Below are 26,613 nucleotides of genomic sequence, written 5' to 3'. Positions count from 1 at the left end.
CCTGAACTGTGATGTAGAGCTGGAAAGAGAGAACATCTCAAGGCAGGTAAAAAACCAGAATGGACAGGAGCTGGTATCTGATTGGATGTTCAGGGTTAAGGAGGGAGAGAGAGGTTATAGGATGACACCTATGATGTTCAGCTCAAGAAAATGGATGCTGCTGGTATTGTTCATTGAGGAAAGAAAGAAGAAAAGAATAAAATGGCAGGTTTGGGGACTGGAGAGGAAGTGAGGAAGTAAGCAGCACTGTGTGATGATAGATTCCAGGTCATCTAAGAGGACGTAGGCAGTAGGACATAGAAATCAAGGGTCTGGATGCCTTCTGAGGGTCAAAGACTCCATAGGGCTGGTGAAGCTGATGGGCAAACATATGACCTGGAACACTATTAAAAATACATATTCTTAGGTTCTACTCTGGTATTATAAGAATTTGTAGAGCCAAGGAATTTGTGGTTTTAATATAATGCTCCTGATGTCTACCTAGCCAGATTTTTCCTTTTGCACAACTTCTCGGGACACACTCCAATAGTCTGGCTCTGCGCAGGCTTCCTCAAGGACCCCTCATATTTGGCTATGCCTCTCAAATACTTAATTTTCAGGTTTATGAAATAGACTCAGTCATATGTATGAAATATCAACTGTTCTGGCAATGACAGAAATAAGCACTAATGTTTTAATCTTGTAAATTTAAATGAAAGCCATAATAGCCTTTGAAATCAAGAAAGTTTTTACTTTCTATTTTACTTCTAGAATTCATTTAGTGGGATCCTATATAATATTTTCTTAGATATTATTTTTAATTAAAGAAGGACAGCAAATCTACTTAAGAATCCTTATTTTTAAAATTTCTGAATATAAAACAGTTGTTTTTCTGTATTTAAAGTGCTTGTTCATTGCTGTAAGAGTTTTCTGGTTTATTGAACATTCTTTAGAAAGTTAAGTAGTAGCGAACATTATATGCCCTTACCTCCAATGTTCTGCATTGTAATGGAAACAAAAGCTCCGATTTTTCCAGGCCATCCAAATGCCTTTTCCCCTAGTTTTTCGTAAATTAAAGACCCTATAATAAAAAGTAAAAGAAACAAAAAACAACCTCTTGAAAGTATTGTTTTAATGACTAAACTATTTCTATAATTGTACACTAGAGTCTCAAAGGTGTACATACACACACATAGAAATTATAAGCCCCAAATATGCAATCTTAGAAGCCAAAACAAAACAAGTTAAATGTTCTGCAGACAAGAAGCAATGGCTTCATTCATCTTAGCTCTGTGCAGCGAGTCAGAACTGTTACTTCTGTCATCCATCAAGACTCCTTTTTCCTATTTGGCTTGAACCTGAGCCAGTTGCCTTTCACTTCTCTTAGCTGCCCCAAATTACTAAAAACATTGAGAAGCCATGTCATTGGGGTCAGAAGAAAATGAAATGTGAAATTGACTAAAATCCTCCTGTAGTTAGAGCGCAATAGACTGAATTAGCCTTCAACAAGGTTCAAAGTAGAACATCTTGGACTTGAGGGGTAGCTTACCTCCTTCCTTGGCGGTCTTTAATAAAAGGTGAACTGAGTAGAGTGATAATATTGCTACAGCAAGCAGCATGATTCTGGAAAGGGAGAGTAGACAGTAAATTTCTATAATAAATAAGACACACTCGTGTTAGATATTATCATAAATTATCACACTGGTCCTTTCAGCCATTAACTTTCCAAAAGTATGTGGAATTGGGGGAAGCTGAGAAATTCTTTGGAAGTCACTCTATTTTATGTACTAAAACATACCACCAGAAGTTCTTCGCTTTTTTTTTTTTTTTTTTTTTTTTAGTGTTACCCACTAGTAGAATCTGGTTCATACTCAGACGCTAAATGTATAGGAGAATTAGCAAATACTCTATCTACATGCTCAGCTTATGAATATATGTCCATCGTATTTGTGTGCTATTCTCAGCAACATTTATAATTGAAGGGCTACTTGACAAGCTGGCTAACCTTTAATGTAAAATCTAGAAATACAAAAGCTAGAGCACACAGAGTCTAACCTGCATCACTACTGATCCTGCACATGAGACAATAAGATACTGTGTGAGCCAGAGGTCAGGGGGTTGCCTATATAACAGAGCAAACAGAAAAAAGGAAGGATAGGGCTCAGAAAAATGTCTTTTTGTGTTGTGGTCAGAAAGAATCATTTCTGGATCAGGACCCTCTACATGTCCACAGGCATGTATGAATTCCTTATGCATATAGTGATCATTGTTTCTCCAAAAACAAGAGCATAGATAAAAGCATCTATATAATAAATAAAGAAATAATACTAAAATTACCTGACATCATAAAAAAAAAAAAACCTAAACCAAAAAACCCCTTATTCTTTGTTTCACATGACCAGAACACATTAAACATTTTCCCCACAATTGATCTAATTCTTTAGTAATTCCTGATGAAGTCAATGTTGCAAATGTACATTTGGCCATGAGTTACACATTTTTAAAACTACACTAGCTATCTTGTGCTCTTATTTTCCACAAAATACATTTATCAGAACTGTCTAATCAATTACTTACTTATGTAAGTTTCCATACACCTGTGAACTCACCTAAGGTGAGATTTGGATTACAGAATTTTGTTTCCTGGAAAAATAATGAGCATTCCCTGTGTTCTAAAACCATACTTCCTTTGGCAGGGAATGCTAAAAGTAAAACCAATGAAATCCTGTGTCACTTGCTGTGAATTAAGGGGGATAACCAAATTCAATCTGTGCTCCTTGGATATACACCTTCCAATATCCAACAATGTAATTGCTCTGGACAGTATAATCTGTTAAATGTTTAGGCCTGAAATGAGGGCCTCGGTTTTAAAAGTGGAATATCCTCCCATGAAAATCATCTTGTGGCCCTAGGCCTAAGGTCAGCGGAAGAGTCTCTTCTTTCTATTCCTCAGTCATCGATGATAACTGCCTAATTGTAATGGTATGTATAATGAATAAAGAGAAGGCAGTCTGTCTTAGAGATAGGGACTATGACAAAAGTATACAATTGTGTGTATGAATACATCTCTAAGCCATTAAGAATCAGAGGATTAAAAAATGACTTTGTTTCAAAAGTGACATTGATATAAAAATCCATCCAGCTAAAAAATATTATACCCAAAACAGATCAGAGCAGTAACACAATATAAATATTTATAGTTCTGCCTGATCCTTAGCCCTCAAATAGCTGTGTGATTATCTAATCATAAGTGATGCTCGAAACATAAATGGCATATATTTATAACATAAGCATTGCATTCTTAGACAGCTATCTAACGCTCTAACATTGCATTAGGGATGGTGATCTGCATTCACACAGTTGCCTAATATTAGACTATATTCCTGTGAAGAATTCCATGGCTGCCAACTGTGTCTTAGAAAATACCAGGCTGTATGTAATGCACATGAACATCTGTGGCTATTTGTCACAGACAATGTGGTATCCATCGCCCAGGTTGTGATGCTGCTGCCCTTAGGCAGCATTTGACCAAGTACCTAGGTTTAGGAATAAATTTGGGCCTGTCTATAAATATTTCTGTCCCAAGCACTGTACTAGTCTCGGGGATACAGACATGTGGTGAGTGAAAACAGACAGGGGCTCAATCCCCTGGAGATTATAGTCTAGCAAAGGAGAGAGATACTAACCAAATAAATCAAACAACTGCACTAAAGAATTAAAGTTGTGGGGTGTATATAATAAGTATTTGTCCCATTCATGGAGGTCAACAATGGCATAACTTGGGTAAGGGTGAGCTGTGCTATGAGAAGTCAACTAGATGAAGAAGAAAGGAAAAAGAATTCTAGGACCATGTGCAAAGGTCCTGTGGTGAGAGGGGAATATGGAACCTTCTGGGATGGAGAGAAAGCCAGTGTGCTCATTGTATCAGGCATCTAGGGGGTGTAGGATATGGGGCACAAGATGGGACCAGGGCATGCAGGACTCTGTAAGCCTGGTTTGGGATGGGATCTTTTCCCTCACAGTGTGATATTGTTGTATCTGCTTCTGGGAAAGGTCTTTTTACAGAGAATCACTTTGTAAAATGCTTCCTTTGAACTGGTAGGGCTGCTCCAGTACTTTGGGTGGTTGAGCACATATATTTTCTGCGAGGTGTTTAGGGGCAGCTGGTTGGACAAGCACCATGATTAGTCTGCTCTGATTAGTACTCAGGTTGTTGTTTTATCTAGAAGCCAGAGAATATGTTAATACTTTCTCAGATCATTCCTGTTCATAATGATCAAACTTGAGATCGTTAATTAAAAAAACACTAGGCATACATGGGCTTTGAACCAGATATACTTACATAAAGAGTATGATCCCCGTGTTGGCCATGGCATAGGACAGGCCCAAGATTCCACTGCCCATGATGGCATTACTCAGGTTGAATGAAGACATTCCAAAGGAGGTGGTTCCAGGATGCTTCAAGAAAAAAGCATATATTTTAAGCAAATATTTGCCAAAGGATGAACTCTTTTCAAATTATTTTTATTCTCACATTATCTTTACTGGAGGAGCTTATGGTTTAAAAATGAAGAGTAAGATAAAAATCACAGTGAATAAAAGCTTTTGCTTCCATAAAAGCACATAATTTTCAAAGGAATGCTTGGTTTCAGCAGGGGTCTTGGGGAAAAAAAATAGAAAATACCGGTTGGGTATCGTAAAGAAGGGAAAGCATGTCTGATTACAGATTACATTTGGGTTAGAATGATTTCTCCAAAAAACAAATGAATTTCATAAATGATTTATGTAGCCATATGGTGAACAGGAAAAACAAGTCCTTATTCCAGTAAGGGCCTGAATAAACAGAGAATGTGCTGATCAAGGCTTGGAAAATTTCAGTCACATTGTTTTCCGACAGAGACCTAGGTAGATCAGGCACCCTCAAGTCCTGTTTACTGCCCCAAAGCAGAGATTCACTTACATGTTCATCATCATAACTGGCCAGCTTCTTTTCTCCTAAAAATCCATTCGTCAGGAATTTCTGACTTTCAGCATCTTCATTAGTAAATTGACTGGATGCACATAAAAAAAGAAAATGAAGGAAAAACATCTAAGTAAATGCTCTGAATTATAGTTATGTTTCCGGTGATCTAAGTCACTGAATCTGGGAGGAAAAACAAAGCACTTAAAAAAATTTTTTTTTTCTTTGCAGAAAGGAGCTGGGATCCTTTCCTGAATAGATTTGGGAAGGAGAGAAGTTATGAAGGAAGAAAATAATTTTTTAAAACACATTTTTTCTTCCTTCATAACTTCTCTCCTTTAAAACACATTTTTTCTTCCCACATGAACTGTGAAAAAAAAAAAAAAAGAATAGTTACAGCTAATTTTGTTTTCATTTTGAGCCCTCCCAAAGAGAAAGTACAGAGCAGTGACTGTGTTTTCTCCACTACTACCACACCAAAAGCAGATGATTATATTAATTCAATAAATATTAAGCACCTAGGCACAGGATCCTCATCTCATTGAATGTTCAAATATCTCTACGAGAGGAACTTTCATGTCCCTGCTCTACAGAAGAGGTGACCCTGCCTCAGAAAACGGAAATAACATGCCCACACCCACCAAGCTCCAAGTCTAGGGTCTTCCATGGCACCTTGCAGTCCCAGGCAGGACTCCATAACTAGTGTTTTCCTCTTTTCTTGGCTCCACCTGTATAGTCACATATTCCTTACTAGAATATAGTTCACTGTTAGCTCTGTGTTGTGTTTGGTTGTTTTTGTGTGTGAGTGCACAGTTTTTCATGACTCTGAAGATATACTTGGAAGGAAGCAGGGCTTTCCACCGTCACCATTTACGAAAACTGTGATTGTGGTCTACCTGGGCAGAGGCTGGTCTCCACATACAGCTGTCCTGTACAGATCCTGGGATTATTTGCCGGGGATTTGAGGAGACAAATCTAGTCCAACCACATGTCCAAAAGGCTTGACTAGTAATTATAGGAGATTTGTACAAATTACCCTTTATAACAGAAGCTAATCCTGAAAATATCTTGTGAGAAAGAGAGATAACAGGGTTACTTTGGGAGAGTAAAGGAGAAGAATGTCAAGTACAGGTAAAACCAGCAGACAACGTTACTAAGTTTGATGTGCGTTTCTAGATATCCACTGGCTGTAAATTAGGAACATCTCCCAGCATTCTCCTCTTTCTCTTAGGAAGCATAATGTCTGTTGGTGTTTTTTTCCCATCCCTGCATGAACCCCTTTACTCCCTGTTCCCTTTTTGTGCTTTATTCTAATAGTCTGTAGTTAATAGACTTCCTATGTGGAGATTGGTACATAATGTTCATATTTGAAAACAGACAATATAAGATGAAATGGAGCCTAAAACAGGCCTAAGGATTAGAAAGCAAAAGTGTCACCTGGATTTAAACTCTGGAATGCCAACATTCTATTTTTTTTTTTTTTTTTTACCTCAGTCAATAAATTAGAATCCTTTAGTCCGTGAGTAGTTTTTAAAATTTAAAGTGTGGAAGTAAATAGATTTTTCTTTCTCGAGGCATTCACATGTTTTTATTTTGGCATGAGATGAATTACAATCATAAAGCATGACAAGATTGGATAAAATATATGAGAAATGTTTTGAATGTCTTAAATGTTTTGATACCGAATCCAGCATGTATTGAGAACATAAGTATGATTCCAAATAAATGAATTATGTTCAATTTCCCAACAATTTACATTGAAGGGATCAATCCCAACCAAATATAAGCAAAATCCATCTTCTTAAAGTGATTATAAAATTGCAAAATGATGACCTGGGTCTGAGTCAGGAGTTAAAAGCTAAGTCACTGTAAGTAGTCCAGAGCACATTGTACGAAGCTTAACAAAAGCATTCCCATCTTTCCACTGTGGCTTTTAGAGGACCAAAATCGAGTGGCTCTTATAGGACTGTTCTCATGATGATGCCCCCTCTGCTTGGTCACCTTTGCAGGGTTCATATCTCTGGGCCTCCTTCGGAACAAGAGACCCCAGAGTTGGTCCATTGGCAAGTAGGTTCTGCATTTTTCATTGAAGCTCACGAGAAGATAAATATCTTCTTGCAACTCAGCCAACCACTCTGCAGATCCCAAAGCCCTGAGTTCTGCCACCCTGTAACTTCTCAAGAGTGGCTCAACCGAGAAAATGCCACGAGTTACTTCTCCATCATCTCTAGTCCATCGGCTTACAAACCAACTGTATGGCTCCATGGAGGAAGAACAGGGCTTCCTCCTGATGGTCTTTCCTGAATGTTGTGAAATGAAATGAGATGTCCTTGTTTGAGGGTCATATTCTCTACTTCAGGCCTTGAGCTGGTCAAACAATTCCTTTTAAATATCTGAAGTCATGCATCTTTTGTGTTATATGCCATTTTGTGAGAAATGAATTTCCTTTATCAAATGGCTGTTGTGCACCTACTATGTTCCAGGCAGTATGTTATGTGCTGGGTCCACAGAAGCCAGTAGACTGTTGTTGTGGAATGATGGAGAGAGGGCACACAAGGGAGGCTGTGGTCACTTCCACCTGAGGGAAGGCTCTATAGGAGTTCCACTTTTGAACTATATCTTGTAGGATGAATGGTATCAACAGACAAAGGGGAAGGTGGGTGGGTGACACAAAAAGATGGCATTCCAGACAGATGGAGCAGGATGAGTGAAGGTGCAGTAAGCTGGGAGTGGCCCAATAAGGCTTTCCTACAAAAAGGGAGCAGAGCAAGAGATGGACAGGAGAGCCAGGTCAGGGATAGGTCATGAAGAGCCTTACATGCCAAGCAATGTAGGGCCCAATCTTTGTCTTATAGCTAATGGGGAGTCTTTACTAAGGGATGGAACCCAAGTCACTTTGCAATTGTAAAAGATTACTTTTGCAGGGATGTGAAGAGCAGTTGAAGGTGAGCAAAATGTAAAAAGGGAGACAAAAGAGAAGTTTTATAGGTGACAGAGGATGTGATCCTAGAGTTAGATGGCAGCAGAATGGGTACAGAGAACAGGGTGGATTTGAGATAGAACCAACCAGATATAATCAAACACACTGGATGTGTGGTTGGGGGAAGGGATGATTTGAGATTGATAGTCAGGGTCTACTCACTGAGATGTATAGGACAGTGGCGACTTTTACCATAATGATGATTACTGGAGGAGGAGGAGATTTTGAAAAGAAATATAGGAGTTCAATATTAGACCTCACAAGTCTGACTTTATAAATGAGGCAATTCAGACACACAAGGCACCCTGCAGAGATATGTGGTAGACAGTTGGGTAGAGTGACCTGAAATGAAGCTGAGAAGTCTATCAGGCTGAAGACATGGTGCACACTCAGTGAGTGGAACCGTGGAGAGTTGTCAATGAATTTGGTCACAGGTCCATTTTAGGGACCAAAGACTCCCTACAGAATTCTGGAGATGCCGCAACACTGAGGAGGCAGTCAAAGGAAGAGGACAATAGTCCAAAAGGTGAAAGGAGTGATAGGTTAAGATAACTTCAAATGTTCTATATTAGTGGAGAAAAGAATACTATAACCTCAATTCTAAATTAGTCACATACAGTCTAAAACAGAGTGACATATAGTAATGATATAATAATGAACTTCAGGATCAGAGAGTTGATGTGTGAACATCAATGTCATGGTTATCTTGCAATTAGGTAATGCATTCAGTTCCTCCTGACAAAAATCTTGTTTTGCACATCTGTAAACCTGACATTTTTCCATGGGACCTGGTCATTTTTTAATCCCATACCTGCTCATTGCTGCCTTGTCTAAATTTCCCATCCCGGTGTAGCTATCTTGAGCACTTTCTCCACTGATGCTCTCGTCCTCCGGCTCAGTGTTGACATTTCTCAGCTCCATGGGGTCCATTTGAGCTGCCAGCGTCTCTTGTCCACACACCAGCTCCTTCAGTGTAAACAGTACACTGCACCTTCAGCCTCAGGCTCCTCCACTTTAGGTTGGTGTTCAGAACACTCTTATCTGCAAGCAGAACATGATATAAATCATGATTTTCTTTAAATTAGATAAATGACTATGAATCACCTACATTGTGTAGGATCTCTACAGAAACATAGAAAGAAAGTATACTCCTGAAAATGTCCTATGAATTTATGTCTGGCAAATTTCCTCTACTGAATATAAAAACAGAAAATCAAAGAAGGAAAGTCATTGAATAAATTGCTACATCAGCGGATGTTTACAGAGAGCCTGTGTAGGTGAACATGGCAGGTGCTTTGCTAGTCACTATGGGAAGAAAAAACAGTAAGAGCTGGCATCCAACTTCAAGAAGCTTTCCTGTTTGCAAGCCAACTGCTTAAAAGAAAAGAAGACAAAAGTAAATTGTTGACAAAGACCTGACAAGGCAGACTCTAAAAGTGTCTCTACTAGCAGTAAGATAAGAAAATTACTGCTTGAATTTGCTAATTGGGTATGAGAGAATTCCCATCCCCAGAATGCCTGATAACATGCAACACAGGGTAAAAACACTAAGGGAGCTGCTTTCCAAGCACTTGGATCAGGAAGCCAACGCTAAGAACGTACCAAAAGGAAGTATAGGTTTATCTCTGAATAAGTATCTGTCACCATCCATATAAAATTAAAATGCATTTTAACAGCAAAGAGACTCAGCTTTTAGGTTCTGTTCTGCCTTTAATTCATTGGATCCCAGCACAAGTTAATTTTTTTTTAATTAATTTTATTTACTTATTTTCGCAAGAGAGAGAGAGAGCATGCACTGAGAGTGAAGGAGAAAGCGCACAAGTAGGGGGAGGGACAAAGGGAGGGGCAGATTCCCCGCTGAGCGAGGAGCCCACCTCTGCAATCTGGCACCTGGGCAGCACATCTGTAGCAGGCAGCTCACACTTGCCTGCCAAGTTCACAACCCCTAAGTACAAAAGCCACAGAACATACATGGGAACTCAGGGTGAACATCAGAGAGAGTGAGAAAGAAGATTCATACCGGAGTAACTGGAGCTAGCAAAGCAATCTAAAAGGGACTTTAACACTATATAATAAAAACTAATAGAAAGATTCAAAATAAGAAATAACATCCACAAAATAAGAACATTGTAGAAGATGATCAGGCTGGTTTGTAAAAGAGCCAAAAAAGGAATTCTAAACAAAAAAAATATAGTCATCAAAATAAAGAGAACTCAGCTGAAGGGAGAGTCAAGAAACTGAAACATAGATCCATGGAAATCACTCAAATTATATCATAAATAGGTTAAAAAGACAAATATGAAGTTGAGGGACATGGTAGGGGAAGCAAGAATAAGAAATCTAATATACCCCACTTAACTTCCTATTATGAGAAAAGTATGAGGTCAGGGAAAAGCAAAATAGAGAGACATAATGACAGAAAACTGTCCAGAACCAATAAAAAGATAGTAGCTCCCAGGATCTTTTTTAAAAAGCACATAGTATTATAAGCAGAAGGAATAAAAATGAATATACTCATTAATATGATAAAGCTAAAGAGAAAAAATATAAAAGCCCACAGAGGGGATAGAAGATAAGCATATGGTTAGAGAAAAAATAGAAACTTCTATTAAATGAGTAAAGAAGTTTCTCCTATCCATCACACAGACCAGCTTCCCCTAAGAAGAGGAACTCTGAATGATCATTTCTATTTTAGTTCCTTATTTAAAGTTAGTTATTCTAAATTTAAATTATTTACTAAAACCTCTCTGACATGGTTTATCAACTCTAGACTTGTACATATGACAAATGAGGAAATTAGCACACTTCCTTCTATCTGTCCTTCTCACAAGCTCCTGATTGTTTTAATGAAAGACTTAAACAACGTTGAGTTTCATAAATACTTTCCTACTATTCTGTAAAACAATGAAATCTCTCACGATTTTCTGTAGGTTGTTTCTGAACACTAAAAGCCCACAATCAGCATTGACAACATTATGATTGTGTGAATGGAATGTTCCAAAGAGCCAAGGGATAATAAATGATAATAAATACATAATAAATGACCTAGAAGTCCTCTGTTAGTAAAACTTTGCAAGTGAATGTCCCATCCTTTCACTTTCTGAATGGTTTCCTTCTCCATCCTCTGGGTCTCACTCAGCTGCCAGTGTCTTCTGAACTCCATTCCATCTTCTTTCTTCCATTCATTTTGCATTGTGCTGAAATCCACCTCGAATAACTCTTTTCACACAATGTGTCCATGTGTGTAAACAAAATTTCTGTGTTGTTTCATGTTGGATAAAAGCTTTGCCCTTAAACTTTGTTTGATGAAGTACTGAGTAGAGTAGAAAAACACAGTTTACTTTGTTTTTTAAGTTTTTATTTAAACTCCAGTGAGATAACATACAGTATAATATTACTTTCAGGCATATAATATAGTGATTCAGCACTTCCATAGATCACCCAGTGGTCTTCAGGACAATTATTCTCCTTCAGCCCCATCCCCTATTTCCCCCAGCCTCCCATCCCTAACCACCAGTTTGTTCTCTATAGTTGAGAGTCTGTTTCTTGGTTTGCCTCTTGCTCTTTTTATCCCATTTTTCTTGTTTTCTTTTTTAAATCTGACAATGAATGAAATCATATGATAGGTGTCTTTCTTGGAGTGACTTATCTCATTTAGCAGAATACTCTTGTAGCTCCATCCATGTCGCTGCAAATGGCAAGATTTCCTTCTTTTTTATGGCAGAATACTATTCCATTGAATAACACTGTTTACTTTTAAGCTGTATCTATTTTATTTTTCACCCTGTCCACTAATTTTACACAATCATGTTTTTAATTTGTAATAGTTTGGTCTTCATCTTCTTCTTTTTGCATCCTACCTTTTTTGTTTGTTTCATGGTGGCAGTGTTTTCTCAAATCTTTCTAAGGACATTGACTGGAAGCTCTTTTTGTTCTGTAAATTATGTCTTTTTTCTGGGATTAATTCTGTTTGTTCATCTTGGTCCTTCTCTTGCTTTCAGGTTTTCCATAAATTCTTAGTGATCCTAAATTGTCTGTTCATCTTTATGAATGAAGAGTATTGGGGTTCACTGAGACAGGTAGTATTAGGGTTTCTCTTCAATCTTACAGCCCCATTTCATTAATGGGTTGCTCTCTTGTAGGTCCCAGAAGTGGCTTCTCTGTAAGTATCTATGTGTGGAGCATCCTGGAGAATGCCACTCCCGGATGCAGCAGGTGCTCTTGGACAGGTTTCTTTCTTTCTTTCTTTCTTTTTTTTTTTTTTAAGATTTTATTTATGTATTTGGCAGAGAGAGAGAGACAGCGGGAGGCAAAATACAAGCAGGGCGAGTGGGAAAGGGAGAAGCAGGCTTCCTGTTGAGCAGGGAGCCCAATGTTGGGCTCGATCCCAGAACCCTGAGCTGTAAGCAGATGCTTAAGAAATGAGCCACTCAGGTGCCCCTCGGACAGGTTTCTATGGGAGCAAAAATGCTGTCACGTATTTTCTTCTTGGGTGGAGCTTCCATTCCTGCTTATAACCCCTCTTTGTCTGCTGTGGAGGCCCGAGTGCCTTTTGTAAAGTTGGGCATTCTTTTAAAAATATGTATATTTTAAAGATTTTGTTTATTTATTTGAGAGAGAGAAAGAAAGACAGCACAAGTTGGGGGCAGGGGAACAGAGGAAGAGGGAGAAGCAGACTCCATGCTGAACGGGGAGCCCAATGTGGGGCTGGTCTCAGAACACCAAAATCAAGACCTGAGCTGAAGTCAGATGATTAACTGACTGAGCCACACAGCACCCCCCCAAAAAAATCTTCTTTCAATAATCAGAATTTAATTGTTGTCTTTATCTGCATATAAACGTACATAGTATTTTATATACATATCTATAATTTTTTTAAAAGAGGACTTTACAATTCTCAAAACTCACACAAAAAATGTAAGCAACGTAGGTACCCTTCCCAAATAAGGAAAGTGAGACCTAATCTCATGGCATTTATAGAATGGTATAAAACATTACATTCTCTTTTGACTATGACATGACATAGCCCATGAAATATGAAACAGTGATTTAAGGTCTTGGCCCCAAATCCTAATTTTAGCCCTGGGCAAGGGCATCTTCTCATAAAAGCTGGAACACATTTTCATAGCTTATATCTTTAGCTCTGAAGATTCTATTATTGACCTATTTTAAGGAAACAACAGCTAAAACAAAATTGAAAAAGAATTAAAACATTATGAGCAACTAGACATTCTGCACCTTTTGCCTGCAGTATAAAGTACATACCTTGAAACATTCATACCATATCATAATTTTAAAATTTATTAACATGGTTATACTTCAGGGTGGAAGTATTTTACAGATGGCATTTATTCATTCAACAAATATTGAAAATGGAGTATGAGCCAGAAACTATGAAAGAGAAAGCATGATTAAGACAGAATCCCATGGGTCACCAGGTGGCTCAGTCGGTTCAACATCTCACTCTTGGTTTCAACTCAGGTCATGATCTCCGGATCGTGGGACTAAGCCCCAGGTCGGGCTCTGTTCTCAGCATAGAGTTTGCTTGAGATTCTCTCCCTCCCTCTCCCTTCCTCCCACCTCCTGCTCGTACACTCTCTGATAAATAAATAATATATAAATAAATAAATAAAATTTTTTTAAAAAGAAAAAGAGACAAAATCCCTGCACCAGATGAACTGTTAGGTTAAAAAAAAAAAGCAACAGATTTTGAACAAACTATTCTATTATAACATAATTTACAGTTTTATTTACTTTTTCTCTCTAAATAACTACTTAATGAACAATCAATGAATCTTTGCATGGGTAGGTTAGGAAGAATGATGTTGGCATCGATTGAAAAAAATTATTATGTGTAATATGTGATACATGATATGTAACATTATGAGAGAATAAAATTTTCATAGGCAGAGGTTCTTCTACTGCTCTCCATCTCAGTAGGCAACACTTCATTAACCCAATTGCTCATGGGAGGAGTCTGGCTATAGATATTGACACCTCTCATTCTCGATCCTGAATCTCCCTATCTACATCCAATCTGTCATCAAGTCCTATCAATCTTTCTTTCAATGTTTAAAAATAATTCATTCACTGCTCTCTCCATGACCAATGTTATTCCAAAGGACTATCGGCTAAAGGCCCTGAAATGATTTTTTTCATCACTTTGTAGAACAAAGTCCAAGTTCCTAGTATATTCTAAGGTTCTATCTGTCTCTACATACTTTAACCCCCCCACACAGCTCTTTGGGCCCATGTTGAACCACACCTCCCCTAATTCACTGGATACCCTGAGCTGTTTTCATTTCTCCTTGCCACCTCGGGACATTGTAACAGGCTGTTCTCTCTGCCTGGAAAGTTCTTCTCCACATTCTTAAGCCCAAGTGTCTCCCAAAGTAAAAACAAAACAAAACAAAACAAAACAAAACAAAAAACAAAACAAAACAAAAAAACCCTAAAAATCTTTAAATGCCAAATGGTCAGAAAGGCCCCCTACCAAACTAGATCCCCCATTATATGCTCTGGTACCATATTCTCCTCTCCTTCACATCCTTTTCACACTTTGCATTTCTGTTTTAAATTATGTGATTATTTGATAAATACCGGTCTCTTCTACTAGGCAGAGAGCTTCATGAAGGTGGGAAGAGTGCTGGGTTTGTAGATCCTATATGTTCCCGGCACAGTGGCATAATGCTTGGTGTCATATTCTACCAAGACCATTGCATCTCTATATGGTCTTCTTTATAGATACAAGAATGCATTCTTGTTATACCTTAAAAAGTTAATATTTCAAAATGAAATGGAAGCATTTCCCTCTGGCTACCAGAAGAAAGAACAAAAAATGTTCCACAAAGAATGTTCCACATTCTTGCTGCACAAAGAATGTTCAAAATTATTCTAAAAGAAAAAGCAAATTTGATCCGACAGAATTTTCTGTAGTCTAGCTTTTCAATGAAGTGAAGTTTCTGTGTGATACAAAGACTTCTTCAGTGCTCTGGTCATCTGCACTGTTGCTTCAATTTACTTATTCATGAAAATAAAAAATCAGAACTTGAAACAGAGGTATTTAGAATACTCTTACTGTCAGAAGGCTTTGTTTCTTCATATTTATTGAGAGCTATCTAAACGTCCTAAATTGTAGCCAAATTCGTTATTAAAAATTGTGTCTTCTTCTTTGAATAGGTACCCAAGAAACATAGCATGGGAGATTCTCAGCAAAGCAGACTTCTATTTTACTTAGGTAGTTCAACTTCAAAGAAAGACCTCAAATCTGGAAAACAAAGCTGTCCTTGAGTCAAGAGGCAAAAGTTATGACCTTCCCTAGTGACTGCAAACATTTATTTTACCTGATAAGCGAATGTGAAGAGGAAGCTGACATTGGCAGGGCATTTCCCACCATCCCAGTCTGTCTCGTCATTAATGCCTACCTATTTCTGATGAATCTGCTCTGAAATCTAGCCTTAGTTAGCAGATTGCCTCCCATGTCATTTACCTTCTGGTTGAGCAAGTGGGAAGTAGCTGGTCATACAACTTCTAAAAGCTAAATGATCTTTGCATCCAAGGAACTGACTTAAATCCACATTCTAAATGTACCTTAGGTAAATGAATACAGCTTTAACGATGAAGTCAATCTATTATCACCTTTATATTAAATTCTTTTGAACAATTTCCCCAACAATGTCATTCTAGTTGAATATTGAGTCAGATGTCTTGTTAGTTTGTGGCATGATTTTTCACAGAAATTAGCTTCCAGAAATGTCCATAAAAAACATTCAATATCATTCAGTCTGAGATACAGCTTAGAAAAGAAACAGCTAATGACAGCAAAACTGTATTTACTTGACTACTTCCTATTGCTGGGGCTCCTCTTCTAGCATTTCCATTCCTTTCCTCTACTCAGACATAGCTTAGAAATAATACGTAGGGAGAACCAGAAGAGTTAAAAGAAATAACCCTATGTTGAGAACTTTTCCTTTTGCTAAGAATATTAAATGCTTGCTAATATAAGAGTTCCAGCAGCCATTGGATGAGGTATAAAGGTATAAAGGCTAAAAGATAATAAAATATAATATAAAGGCTAAAATAAAATATAAGCAAAATAATATTTCTAGCTCTGTTTTTAGAAAGCAACCTAGATTCTCTAGTCATCTTAAACAATAAGAAATATCTTAAATTTGTGCATAAATTTCAGTTCCTATCTTCCCAATCAGTAGCTTCTAGAAATTCAGAAATATATATACCATGTATGATATTATCATAGTGAACTCTTCATGCTTCATGTATTAAAGCATGGCATTTAAGAACCTGAATTGTGGATGCAGTAAATTCTAAAATGTCTACATTCTGTATAATAGATAAGGGGCTACCTCTAGAGGTACTTTTTTTTTTTAATAAATCATTTTATTTTCTCTAAAGTAACTCATGTATTAAAAATAAGAACTTTAGTAACCTACAAAGCATCCAGTATAACAGTTATAGAAAACTCGAAAGTTTAGTCCATAAAACTATACTTCTCAGTGCTTGAATCTTGCTGACATACTTCTTAAGAGTAGGAAAATGAAGATGTTCAAGAAAACCCTAAAACATTACATAAATATAAATCTGACGAACTGGAGGATCTTGGCCTGTAGACTATACAGTAGTCTTTTCTAGAAAACACACCTACATTTCTTTAGTGTGTCAAAAATCAAACTTTCAGCCAACTGTCCATGACTGTGAAATATATCCTCTGTCTAAATATTTTTTTCACTGAGTCAGGAAGGACTCTCTGCTATCAGCTGGGCATTTAGTTAAACCATAACTATACGCTCTGTAAGATACCCAAAACATGGGGATACTCAAATCCACCAAGAATTCTCCTCCATCTAATTGATAAATTTGAGGAGTACAGCTCTATTTTTAGATAACTGATTTTAACCCTTCCAAATCTAAAGCTATGTTTTTATTCTCTTCAATTTCCTGGTTTCTTCTAGTAAGTTTACTCTAAAAATACTCCTCCATTGAAAGGGACATATAAGATAAAAAGGCAAGTCACAACTCTTTTTTCTTTTTCATTTGATAATGGTGCAGCCCAATCTCTTAGCCATTCATATCTGCTGTAGTCATGGGATATTCCTCCTTTGGTTAGTTTTTGTGGGTGTTTTTGTTTTCAAGATTAAAAAATTCTTTAATGTTGTAGTATTGAGAATGCACTTCCAAAACCTTCCATATTTTTTAAGACAAATTATGTCCACTCTTTATTCAATGATTAACCAGGAGATGTAAATAACTAAATACTTATTATCTACCATTTTTTTTGTTTTGCTATATTTCCCTTTTCTATTATCCACTGTCCTAATTTTATGCCCAAACCTAAAATTATCTGCAAAAGAAAGCTGCAATTAAGACCTAGGTAAATAATTTCAATGTCTGACATTATACTGAAGTTACCTTTTTTTAAAATGAGAAAAAATGCAAATATTTAACCTGTAAAAAATAAATACTCTACACCATAAAAAGAAGAAAGAAGCATCATTTTAACTCTGTAACTATTCATGTAAAAAAGAGCTTTACCTTAATTATTTATCCAGTCCTGTGCAATCTTTCTGGAATTGTTTGGAATGGCAGACTCTTGTAACAGTGTAGACTTATATGAACCTTTGGGGATCTAGACAATGATTTAAAGACCAGTGGGCGTGAATGAGACAAGCCAATCACACCACCACCACCTCGCCCCAACACCTCCCTCTGTCCAACTTGCGTCAGCTCTTCAAAAAACAAAAAAAGAGAAGCTAACTCAGTTTACTGTTGTACATGTGGATTAAACATCGGTTACACCAATTTCTATTTGTTTTTAGAATTTTGGCTTTTATACAGCAAAATACTCCACTTACTGAAAGTTTAATCTTGATTGGTATCATTCCGTATCAAGATGTTACAGGTTGGTTGATAAAACTTTTAGAAAATTAACATTTCTAGATTTATGAACCGAAGGCAAAGTATAATAATACAGTAACAATGATTGTTAGGGAGTCAAATTGTTTAATGAAATTATAATAAGAATACATAGAAAATATTAATTATAGAGGAGAAGAGTTATTTTTCTTGGAATTGCTGGCTTATTCAGAGGAGATTTTACAGGATGACAGACACAAATGGCACCAACCCCTCAAGGCACTGCAAGACTGAACATCGTTGGTTCTGTCCGCCACTCTTACCATTCCCAAGGCGCGGTGCTGAGTAAGCAAAACGCTGTTTGGAGTTTTTAAAGAATTTCTTAACGAACATTTCGTACTTTTCAAAGAAATCTACCTGGCTTTCCAACATCAGAGAAGGAGTTAAAATGTATTGGCATATAATTTATTCTGTTACCAAAATGCATCCGTTGCACTTACCAAAGTGAGGTGAGAAAAAGATTAAAAATCAATCCAGAATTAAGGGTCCTCTGCCTTTTAAATATTTATGACATGAGGGAACAATCTGATGACCAATCAGAAGAAATGCTGGATTACAACAGGTGAGTCAACTCCTAATTTCCATAAAAACGCAAGTAAACATTGTTCTTTGAGTAAGAAATTCTTAAGCTGAGGCAAGGCATTAAATATTAAGTAAATTGTCCAGTTACCCATTTCTTATTTTCTTTTCAAATGTGCCCATTTGGGCTATTAACTTATATATGGTATATTTGCTTATATAACTTGTTCTTTATTTTTCAAAATTACTCTGTAGATTTGTCTTTTATTGGATGAAAACTATTATGGTCTAAGAAAAATTTTAACAAATATATTAATCTTAATTTCAGAAAAATTTAAAAGGTTCCTTTTCAAATTACTTCCATCATTTAACTGTGATCTGTCCAACTTAAGATTTCCTTTTTTTTTTTGCAAAGTTAACAGATGAAATGAGCAAAAACCTGCACTGATTCTTAGAAGATTAAATACCTCTCTTCTAGTAAAATTCCATTTCATAGTGGATCAACTGAAAAAAAAAAAGGATTCAAATATGTGAATTTCATACTATGATATCTTCATATAAAAAAGGATAGAGATAAATGTCTAAGTACCTCAAGTTTTACCTCTCTTAAAATTTCAAGTTTAGATTTCATTTATAATTCAGATCCTCTTCAAGAATACTAAATTAGAGTATTAGATTAAAATAAAGAGCACACTTAAAAGACTTCTATGAAGTATCTTGTATTTCCTTTGAAATTGCAAAATTCTTATCACAAACTTTCCTAATTTTCCCTTAAAAATCAAATGTATACCTTGAAAATTAATTTGACAAAAGTAGCTGAATTAAAATAGCTTAGGAACTTTGTTGTCTATTTTTATCCCTCGATTTTTGTTATGTTTAGCTATGTTAATTAATGAAAAAATGTGTAGTCTGGTCTTGACAGAACTCATTTTAAGTTTCCATTCATAAGGAAAATACATATTTAACACTATCATTTAATGTTCTGCATGTTTCTTAAATTCATACATGATGTATTTTCACATACACTTGATAATATGTCTATGCTCTTTTGATTTTTAAAGCATGGCAAATGCAACATATTCATTTAGTCTCTGATTTGGTTCCAGGACCACTGTAGAAAGAAGTGATGAGCCAGAATATGTCCCAACTTACAAACAAGAATAAAATGAAAAATATGTAGGTAGTGAATATTGAAGCCAGTCTGAACAGGGAGATGACAAACACTCTAACTGATCCTCCATATGAGGAATTCATATAAGTACCACCAGGAACAGATTCATGGGTTGGAGGGCAGGGAAAGGAGGCCCAGAGGGTAAGATATGTCCACATAAAGGGATACCTGACTTCCCAGACTATAACACAGTTAACGTCAGCAGATTTGTACAATATTCTCCAGGACTCCAGAAGATGAAGAGTCCCCTGGGGCAGAGGCCATCCAAGAAGGCATGAGGGTACCCACGGACCTTTGGGGGGGCACTTAAAAGTTCACATGAGATCCCAATAGGTAGAGAGAAAAGGGAAAGTCCTCCTGGGTGAACATTGTAGATAGGCTAAAGCACATTCTGGCAAGAGTGAGAACCAGTCTGGTTGTAGCGGAGACTTTAAGAAGGAAAAGTAGAATAGAATGGAATAGTCCAGACTGTAAAAGCCATTAAGTCTACAAAGCACAGAATTTTAGTGATAAGGATCTCTTGAAATCTTCTGGAACAAAAAATCATAAAGTCAGCAGGGAAGGAAGACAAGCAGGGAGGAAGATTGGATGGAGATAGAGACAGAGACACGGAGGGCAATGGGAGGCTGAATGATAGTTTGCTTTGGGTGATTTCTGTTATCCTCAGGCAGATGAAAAGGCAGATGGAAAGGATTTAAATTGAGGTCAGTGGTAGTTTGACTCTTTGGGTACTGTTTCCATTTATCACTTTCACTGGTTCACAATACAGGCCATGAATTTTATGTGACTATTCTATGAAAAACAAGAAACTTGCAATAAGACCTTCATTTTCCTTCAGGTACTGAAAAACACTATATAGTGATACTCCTCCACTTCAGCATCCTTTCCATCCATCTGTGGTTGTCATTTTCAAACAGTGCAGAGAAGGTCTTAAAAGAGTGTATATCCCAATATGTTATCTATGGGAAGTACCAAACTGTTGGCTTGAAATAAATCCAGATCATACCTGTGCACTGAATTAACATTTTTCTTGCTCATCTTTAAAATCCTTGATCATCTTGTTTAAAATTTCTACCTTTCATGATGTCTTCAAAGAGAAAGTTCCAGCTGGATCAAGGCAAAATGAGTCAACAATTAAAAAACAAAAAAAAATGCCTTAGCCAGACCATATTGGCATTTTGCAATGACACTGGGAAAGATAACCTCTTGTACTCATCAGGACTGCACCCAAATTTCTAACACTAGTCATGAGACAAAATAGTACTTGGTAATAGGATCTGGTTATACCAAACTGGAAAATGACGGGTTGAAACCGTAATGACGAAGAAACCAAATTACCTAATTTTTAATAATTTTGCATTGTGTCTGTATCTGCATTTACTTCCTTTTCTTTGCCTTTACTTCAATTTCTCTTTAAGTCCCCTACCTTTTTCTTCTCTTTCTCTTTAACTTTTTTATACTACATTCTTTTTCTGATGCCTTGTTTTTCAGGAAGAGTTACTTTTAAACAAATTATTTGAGAGAGAGTGAGTGAGAGAGAGAGAGCGCATGCTCATGCATGCTGAATTGGGGGCGGGGGAGGAGAGGGATAGAGAGAATCTCAAGCAGACTCCCTGTCTGGCATGGAGCCCATTGCGGGGCTTGATCTCAGGACCCTGAGATCATGACCTGAACTGAAATCAGTAGTTGGATCCTTAACTGACTGAACCACACAGGTGCCCCAAGAAAAGTTACGTTTCAGCATTTTCAGCCTTTAGCTTCATAAACTCAAAATCTAATCAAGTAGATCAAGTCCCAAGACCCTATGTCTGTCATCCTACAGTCAATATTAGTGCTTCCAAATACAGACACATCAATCCAACTATTTCTTATCATATTGTAGGAAAATGTCTATCTGATCTACTAAGCCATTCCCCAAAATGAAAGGTACTAGCACAACTGCATTTAGAAACAAGATCTTGATTACTTCTTGTTGACATAGGATTTACCCTCTGGATTTTAATTTTCAGGCTTATAGTGCTGAAGAGAATTTGTGATCTTTTTTGATGTCATGCTTTCACACTCCAAAACCTTTAGTTTATCTCTTTTAATATGGATAGATGCAAGAAAGGAAAAAAAAAATCCATTCTGAAATGGTACAGAAATCTTCTTAAACTATTCCAATAGCAGAATTTTGTGTTCTCCTGAAGGTGAGTTGAGTACTTCTATCCCTGTGCTATTGTAGTCTTTGTTTCATTTGTAGAAGAATGAAACCTTAGGTATTGCTATTGGTATCTCTTTTCATGGTTATGTAATTGTCAACCTTAATTTACAGAATAAAAAATACAGAATAAAAGAAGACAAAACTGAATATTACTCTGAAGAGCCAAATGTCAAAGTAACTGTAGACAGAAGTAAAGATTAATACTTTCTAATTCTCTATCAGAACAGCCTCTCAGATATCTGTGGAATCTTAGGCCACCTCCATTTTTTTTGAGGCTCCAAATGTATTTAAAAATCAACTTAAATCCACTACAGGGTTACTAAAGTGTAGTACATTGTCAACGTGGCTATTTAGCAAATCAACACTTAAATGCACACACAATCCAAATGACTTTCAATGGCCTCATTTGAAGATACCTTCAAAAAAGTCTATATTCAGGACACTCTCAAAAACGAGGCTCCAAAGGGCTTCCCAGCCCAGGCCCCTGGGAGAGGCCTGGCTTTTCTGCTCTAAAAACCTCCCTGGTCAAGAAAAAAATGTAATGACCCCTGAATTCTGAGGAATTGCTTAGTTGATGGCATGCCCCTCTCTTCAACCCAGCCGAAAACACCTTCACAGTTTACAATGGTGCATTCTGGAAATGTTTGAATTGTCAACTACTATGTTGCAAAACTAGCAAACAAGTTTGGTGCAGATTGACAAACTAACTGACTTTGCTACAGAGCTAAATAGAAAATTCCTTTTAGCCTCAACTGACAGAAAGAAAAAAAAAGAAGACAGCTCATGTCATCGATATCCTGTTCTCTGACATTTGCCTTTGAAGCAACTCAAATTCTTGTCCAGTTTTAGGTCTTGATTCCTCATTGATATGATGCAGAGAAAAAAATGTATCAGAAGTTCATTCCAGGCCTCTGCTCTTACATATCTATTAGGATAAAGAAGAATAACAAGGTCTATGAGGCTTATGGCTGATTACAACTTAAATAATACAACGAAATTCTAAATGTTAAATTAGAGCTTCTAAAAGTTGGTTCTAAAGAATGATTCCTACCCTTTGCAATGCCCGCTTGAGTAAACAGAACTGGGAAGGAAGGAGATGTGTAACTATAATGATAACAACACACCCAGATAAATCACCTTCTTAATCTCTTTGTACGGAATGCAGTATTAACACAATGGTAGTTGGAGGGATTGCCTTTCTAATGAATAGCAAGGGATGGTTTAAAGTTTACATTCTTTGGGGGCCATGGCATGTTAATTTCCATTGCTCTTTTTCATAGACCCATCAATCCCTTTCCTATAAAAATGAATTCTCTAGCAGAGCAAATTCTATACATTTTGATTTTGTAATTTCATCAGTGATTGGAGATTGTAACACTGGTGCCCTCTTGCTTGCATTGGGACTCCCAACTGTATCTCGAGCTGTGACTCAGACAATTCTTAATGTACCTGCTCTTAGGGAACACAGAGGATTTCCTAAGTCAGGGCTGTGCAGTAAATGAAAGGCATAGGTTTCTGCCAGGAATGTTCATTTCTCTGGCTGGACTGTAAGCAACTCTAGGGCAGGGCTGCACTAGTCAGAGCTCTTCATGGGCCACCTGCAGACAGAAGTACCATCCTTTGCTACAGGGGTTAGCAATGCCCAGTGCAGTAAGACGACCTGAGCTTTTTATACTTTATAGTTTGCTTGAGTGAGGATCCTGGAGGGCTGGGTGTCAAGTTAGTGCATCAATCTTTCCTTAAATATTGACTCCATTAAAGTAAATGTCTTGACTTTACTTAGCCGGACAGCAGCAGATAAGAGATATTGGGTCTGGCGGTATAGGAGGTTTGGGGATGGATTCGAGGATTCTAGATGGATTCGAGGATTCTAGACAGCCAATTTAGATTCGTTGTAAACAGTCTCTTTTGCTTGTTTCCCTTGATTAATTTTAGCGTCTGCTTGGGTTATAATGGGTACTGTATAAATGTTGAATTAATGAAAATCTCTATTAAGGACACTGGTTGGATCTATGCATCCAAAACCTTTCTTTGGAACTTACATATGAAGTTTTAACAAGCAACATTGTAATAATTATTTCAACTGACCAATCCTGCAGTAGGTACTTCCTTCTTCTGCTCAGAGCCAATGGCGAGATGGTAGAATGATTGGTCATACTGTACACATTAGCTCCTTATAACGAGCTGCCTGCTCAGAATATAAAGCAGAATTACCAGTCATGTGCTCAAAGAATATTCAAGGAATAATAAAGGCACAGGGAAATTATAAAAGTTCTAAAAGCAAGATACAAAATCTACTAGTAATACGATCCCTATGTTTTAAAAATTATGGACATGTAATATATACTAACATATGCAGAGGGAAAATGCCTGAAAGTATATCTATCAAAATATGAATAAGCAGTTATTTCTTGATTGTGGAAATGTGGGTAATCTTTTTTTCCCCTCACCTACGTTTGCAGCTAACCTTTAAAAATTATAGATTACTTTCCCTATGAGAGAAACAGTAAACATTTATTAAAAACAAAAGCAACAAAAACAAAGAGTTCCTCTCCTAGGTTTTGCAACAACTGTTAATCAATCCTGGATATTAGCCACTAGCCAAATGTCTATTTTTAATGAGAATAGTTGGGTGCTTGACCAGCAACAATCAACTCTCTTAAAAAATCGTTGACTCTGAATAGGCACTTAGGAGTTATTTAGAGCCCCAACAAAATTATACATGTCCAGTTTGTTCTGAAAGGAAGGATTGGATTTTTCCCCCCACCAGCAGAAGGTACACAAATAGATCTCAAAATGTTGTTAAGAAAAATGGACATAGATATTTTTTTCATAATGCTGTGAGATAGTCCATTTCTGTTATAGTTTGCATGTTTAAACATTGGCTCTGAGACAGGTTCAGGGATATGTACCAGGTTCATGTGCCATGAACACGCTTGTAAACGCAACTTGAGTTCAAACTGGCTAAATAGTTATTTCTTCCTGGGGAGCTCCTTTTGGCCACTGCCTGGACCACAAAACTTAGATAAGCAGTAGGTAGCTGCACTTCTATGGTAGTCAGAGAAATACCAAAATGGCAATCCGGGAGAGACCTGTTAGACATAAAAATCGATATGCTGACATCAAATCCCACTTCTGCATGTTTCAGTTTAATTAATTCTCATCACAATTTTCACCAAAGTTAAAAGGTGAACAACAGAGAATGCATTGTCTCTAATCTTTTTTTTTTCTTTCTTTTTCCTGTTATGTCTACGGCCATACCACCCTGAACGCACCCGATCTCGATCTCGTCTGATCTCTTTCCCGTTATCAGTAAGTCAATCAAGCAGTTAATCAGCAGTCAACACTGAACATCTCTTATATGCCCAGAAGGATGCTCATCTCTGTTTCCATGTCTTTAGGCTTTCCTTCGCTTTTGAGAACAATGGACTCTGTTTTTTGTTTTGTTTTGTTTTTCTGATTGACTGTGAGCCTTAGAATAACTGGTACTTTACAGTTGACTTGATACACTTCAGAGTTCTGCTGGTATCTACGTATCTATGATGTGTTATAAGGATTACGCACGCATGCATTCTATGTTACACAGATGAAAGGGAGGTCTGTATACCTGTATCTAGTCTACACTTGTATCTGTTAGGAACCACAGTACTTTCTTTTTTCCTATTCAGAGAAGTCCAGCCTTTATCCTGTGGTTCATAGGCTGTGTTCTGTAAGTGCATTGTTTGCTCACTGCCATTCCAAACTCTTATCAAATACAGGCTTGCCCTATGAAATGGAGACCACATTCACTCTGGATTCCAAACTCATGGATTCTAATCTGATTCTCATTCTGCTGCTTGTCAGCTGAGAACCTTTAGACAAGTTTTAGTTGATCTTTCCTTCTTCGTACTGCTTCCGACAAGCTGTACCGACACAATTGTCTACACATCTGCCCTTTTGGACTTTGAAGTCCTTGGGAGCAGACACTGTGCCTTATTCAGCACAGCACAAGGTCAGAGAATATAGGTTGTAGGGCTTGAATGCTTAGACTTAAATCCGATTCCCATCATTCATCAGCTGTCCAACTCAGGAGCGAGCTATTTGCCATTTCTGTGTGTCAAGCTTCTCATCAATAAAGAGGAGGTAATAACTGGTAATAACTATAGGTTATTAACTGGAGGTAATAACTGTAAGGTTATTGCAATAACCTTACACTGCTGTTCTGAGGAATAATGAAATTAATATTTGTAGACAATTTAGAAGCACAACATAGTAAATGTTATGTAAGCATCTGCATATTTAAAGATTGTCTCTAACTTCAAAACCTAGCATGGCACCTACTTAATAGATCTTCATTGAGTAAGTCATGTAAATATTCTGGAACTCAATTTTCTCTTTAAAACTGGTCTAACAAAAGTCATTATACCAGCTAACTATGAGCTGTCACTGAGATAATGGATGTTTAATCATTATAAATGTAAAAGGTACATGTGGGGTTTTTCTTTGTTTTGTTTTGATTTTTGTTTTGTTTTGGTTTGGGTTTTTTTGCTGTTCATTTATAAGAGTGATTTGATATTAGCAAAACTGATCGTGAAATAGTTTCAGCACAGTTGCTTTGGAAGCGTCCTGTCACTGTTTAATCAGACCGTTATTCCATTTGTTAAACTATTGATTAGCACTGTAGAAAAACTAGAAAACGGCAGGTTTTGACCCTGACCCATGGAATCTCAGAAAACAAGCTCGTAAGAAGACATGATTTGCAATGTGTTTGTTTAACATTAACCAACCTGTGAAGTTGATCAGCACCATGGTACACATCCCTGGACCTGTCCTCAGACCCAGTGTTCAAACGTGTAAATATACTTGTAGATTTCAGGGGGGCTGGGGGGTTG

General features: G+C 37.1%; 1 protein-coding gene across 2 annotated transcripts in view; it reads right to left on the bottom strand.

Annotated features, from left to right (window-relative positions):
• SLC38A4 (solute carrier family 38 member 4) overlaps window positions 1–26,613 on the bottom strand; it is a 63,978-nt gene that overhangs the window by 19,445 nt on the left and 17,920 nt on the right. Inside the window, exons 1-6 of one of the 2 annotated variants that reach the window (XM_004765588.2) lie at window positions 17,469–17,572; window positions 8,731–8,960; window positions 4,940–5,030; window positions 4,322–4,437; window positions 1,529–1,602; window positions 968–1,060 (exon numbers count right to left, since the gene is read on the bottom strand). In XM_004765588.2, the coding sequence (XP_004765645.1) occupies window positions 968–1,060; window positions 1,529–1,602; window positions 4,322–4,437; window positions 4,940–5,030; window positions 8,731–8,849 (493 nt within the window). In that variant the 5' untranslated portion in view covers window positions 8,850–8,960; window positions 17,469–17,572. Of the gene's footprint in view, window positions 1–967; window positions 1,061–1,528; window positions 1,603–4,321; window positions 4,438–4,939; window positions 5,031–8,730; window positions 8,961–17,468; window positions 17,573–26,613 lie in introns of those variants that run through there. The other variant, XM_004765589.3, reaches the window with a different exon arrangement.

This window comes from Mustela putorius, unplaced genomic scaffold (assembly GCF_011764305.1).
Source record: "Mustela putorius furo isolate JIRA1106 unplaced genomic scaffold, ASM1176430v1.1 tig00537227_pilon_pilon_pilon, whole genome shotgun sequence".
Classification (NCBI taxonomy): Eukaryota; Metazoa; Chordata; class Mammalia; order Carnivora; family Mustelidae; genus Mustela; species Mustela putorius.
Note: the sequence above shows the minus strand (reverse complement) of the source record. Positions and strands in the feature narration are given on the sequence as shown.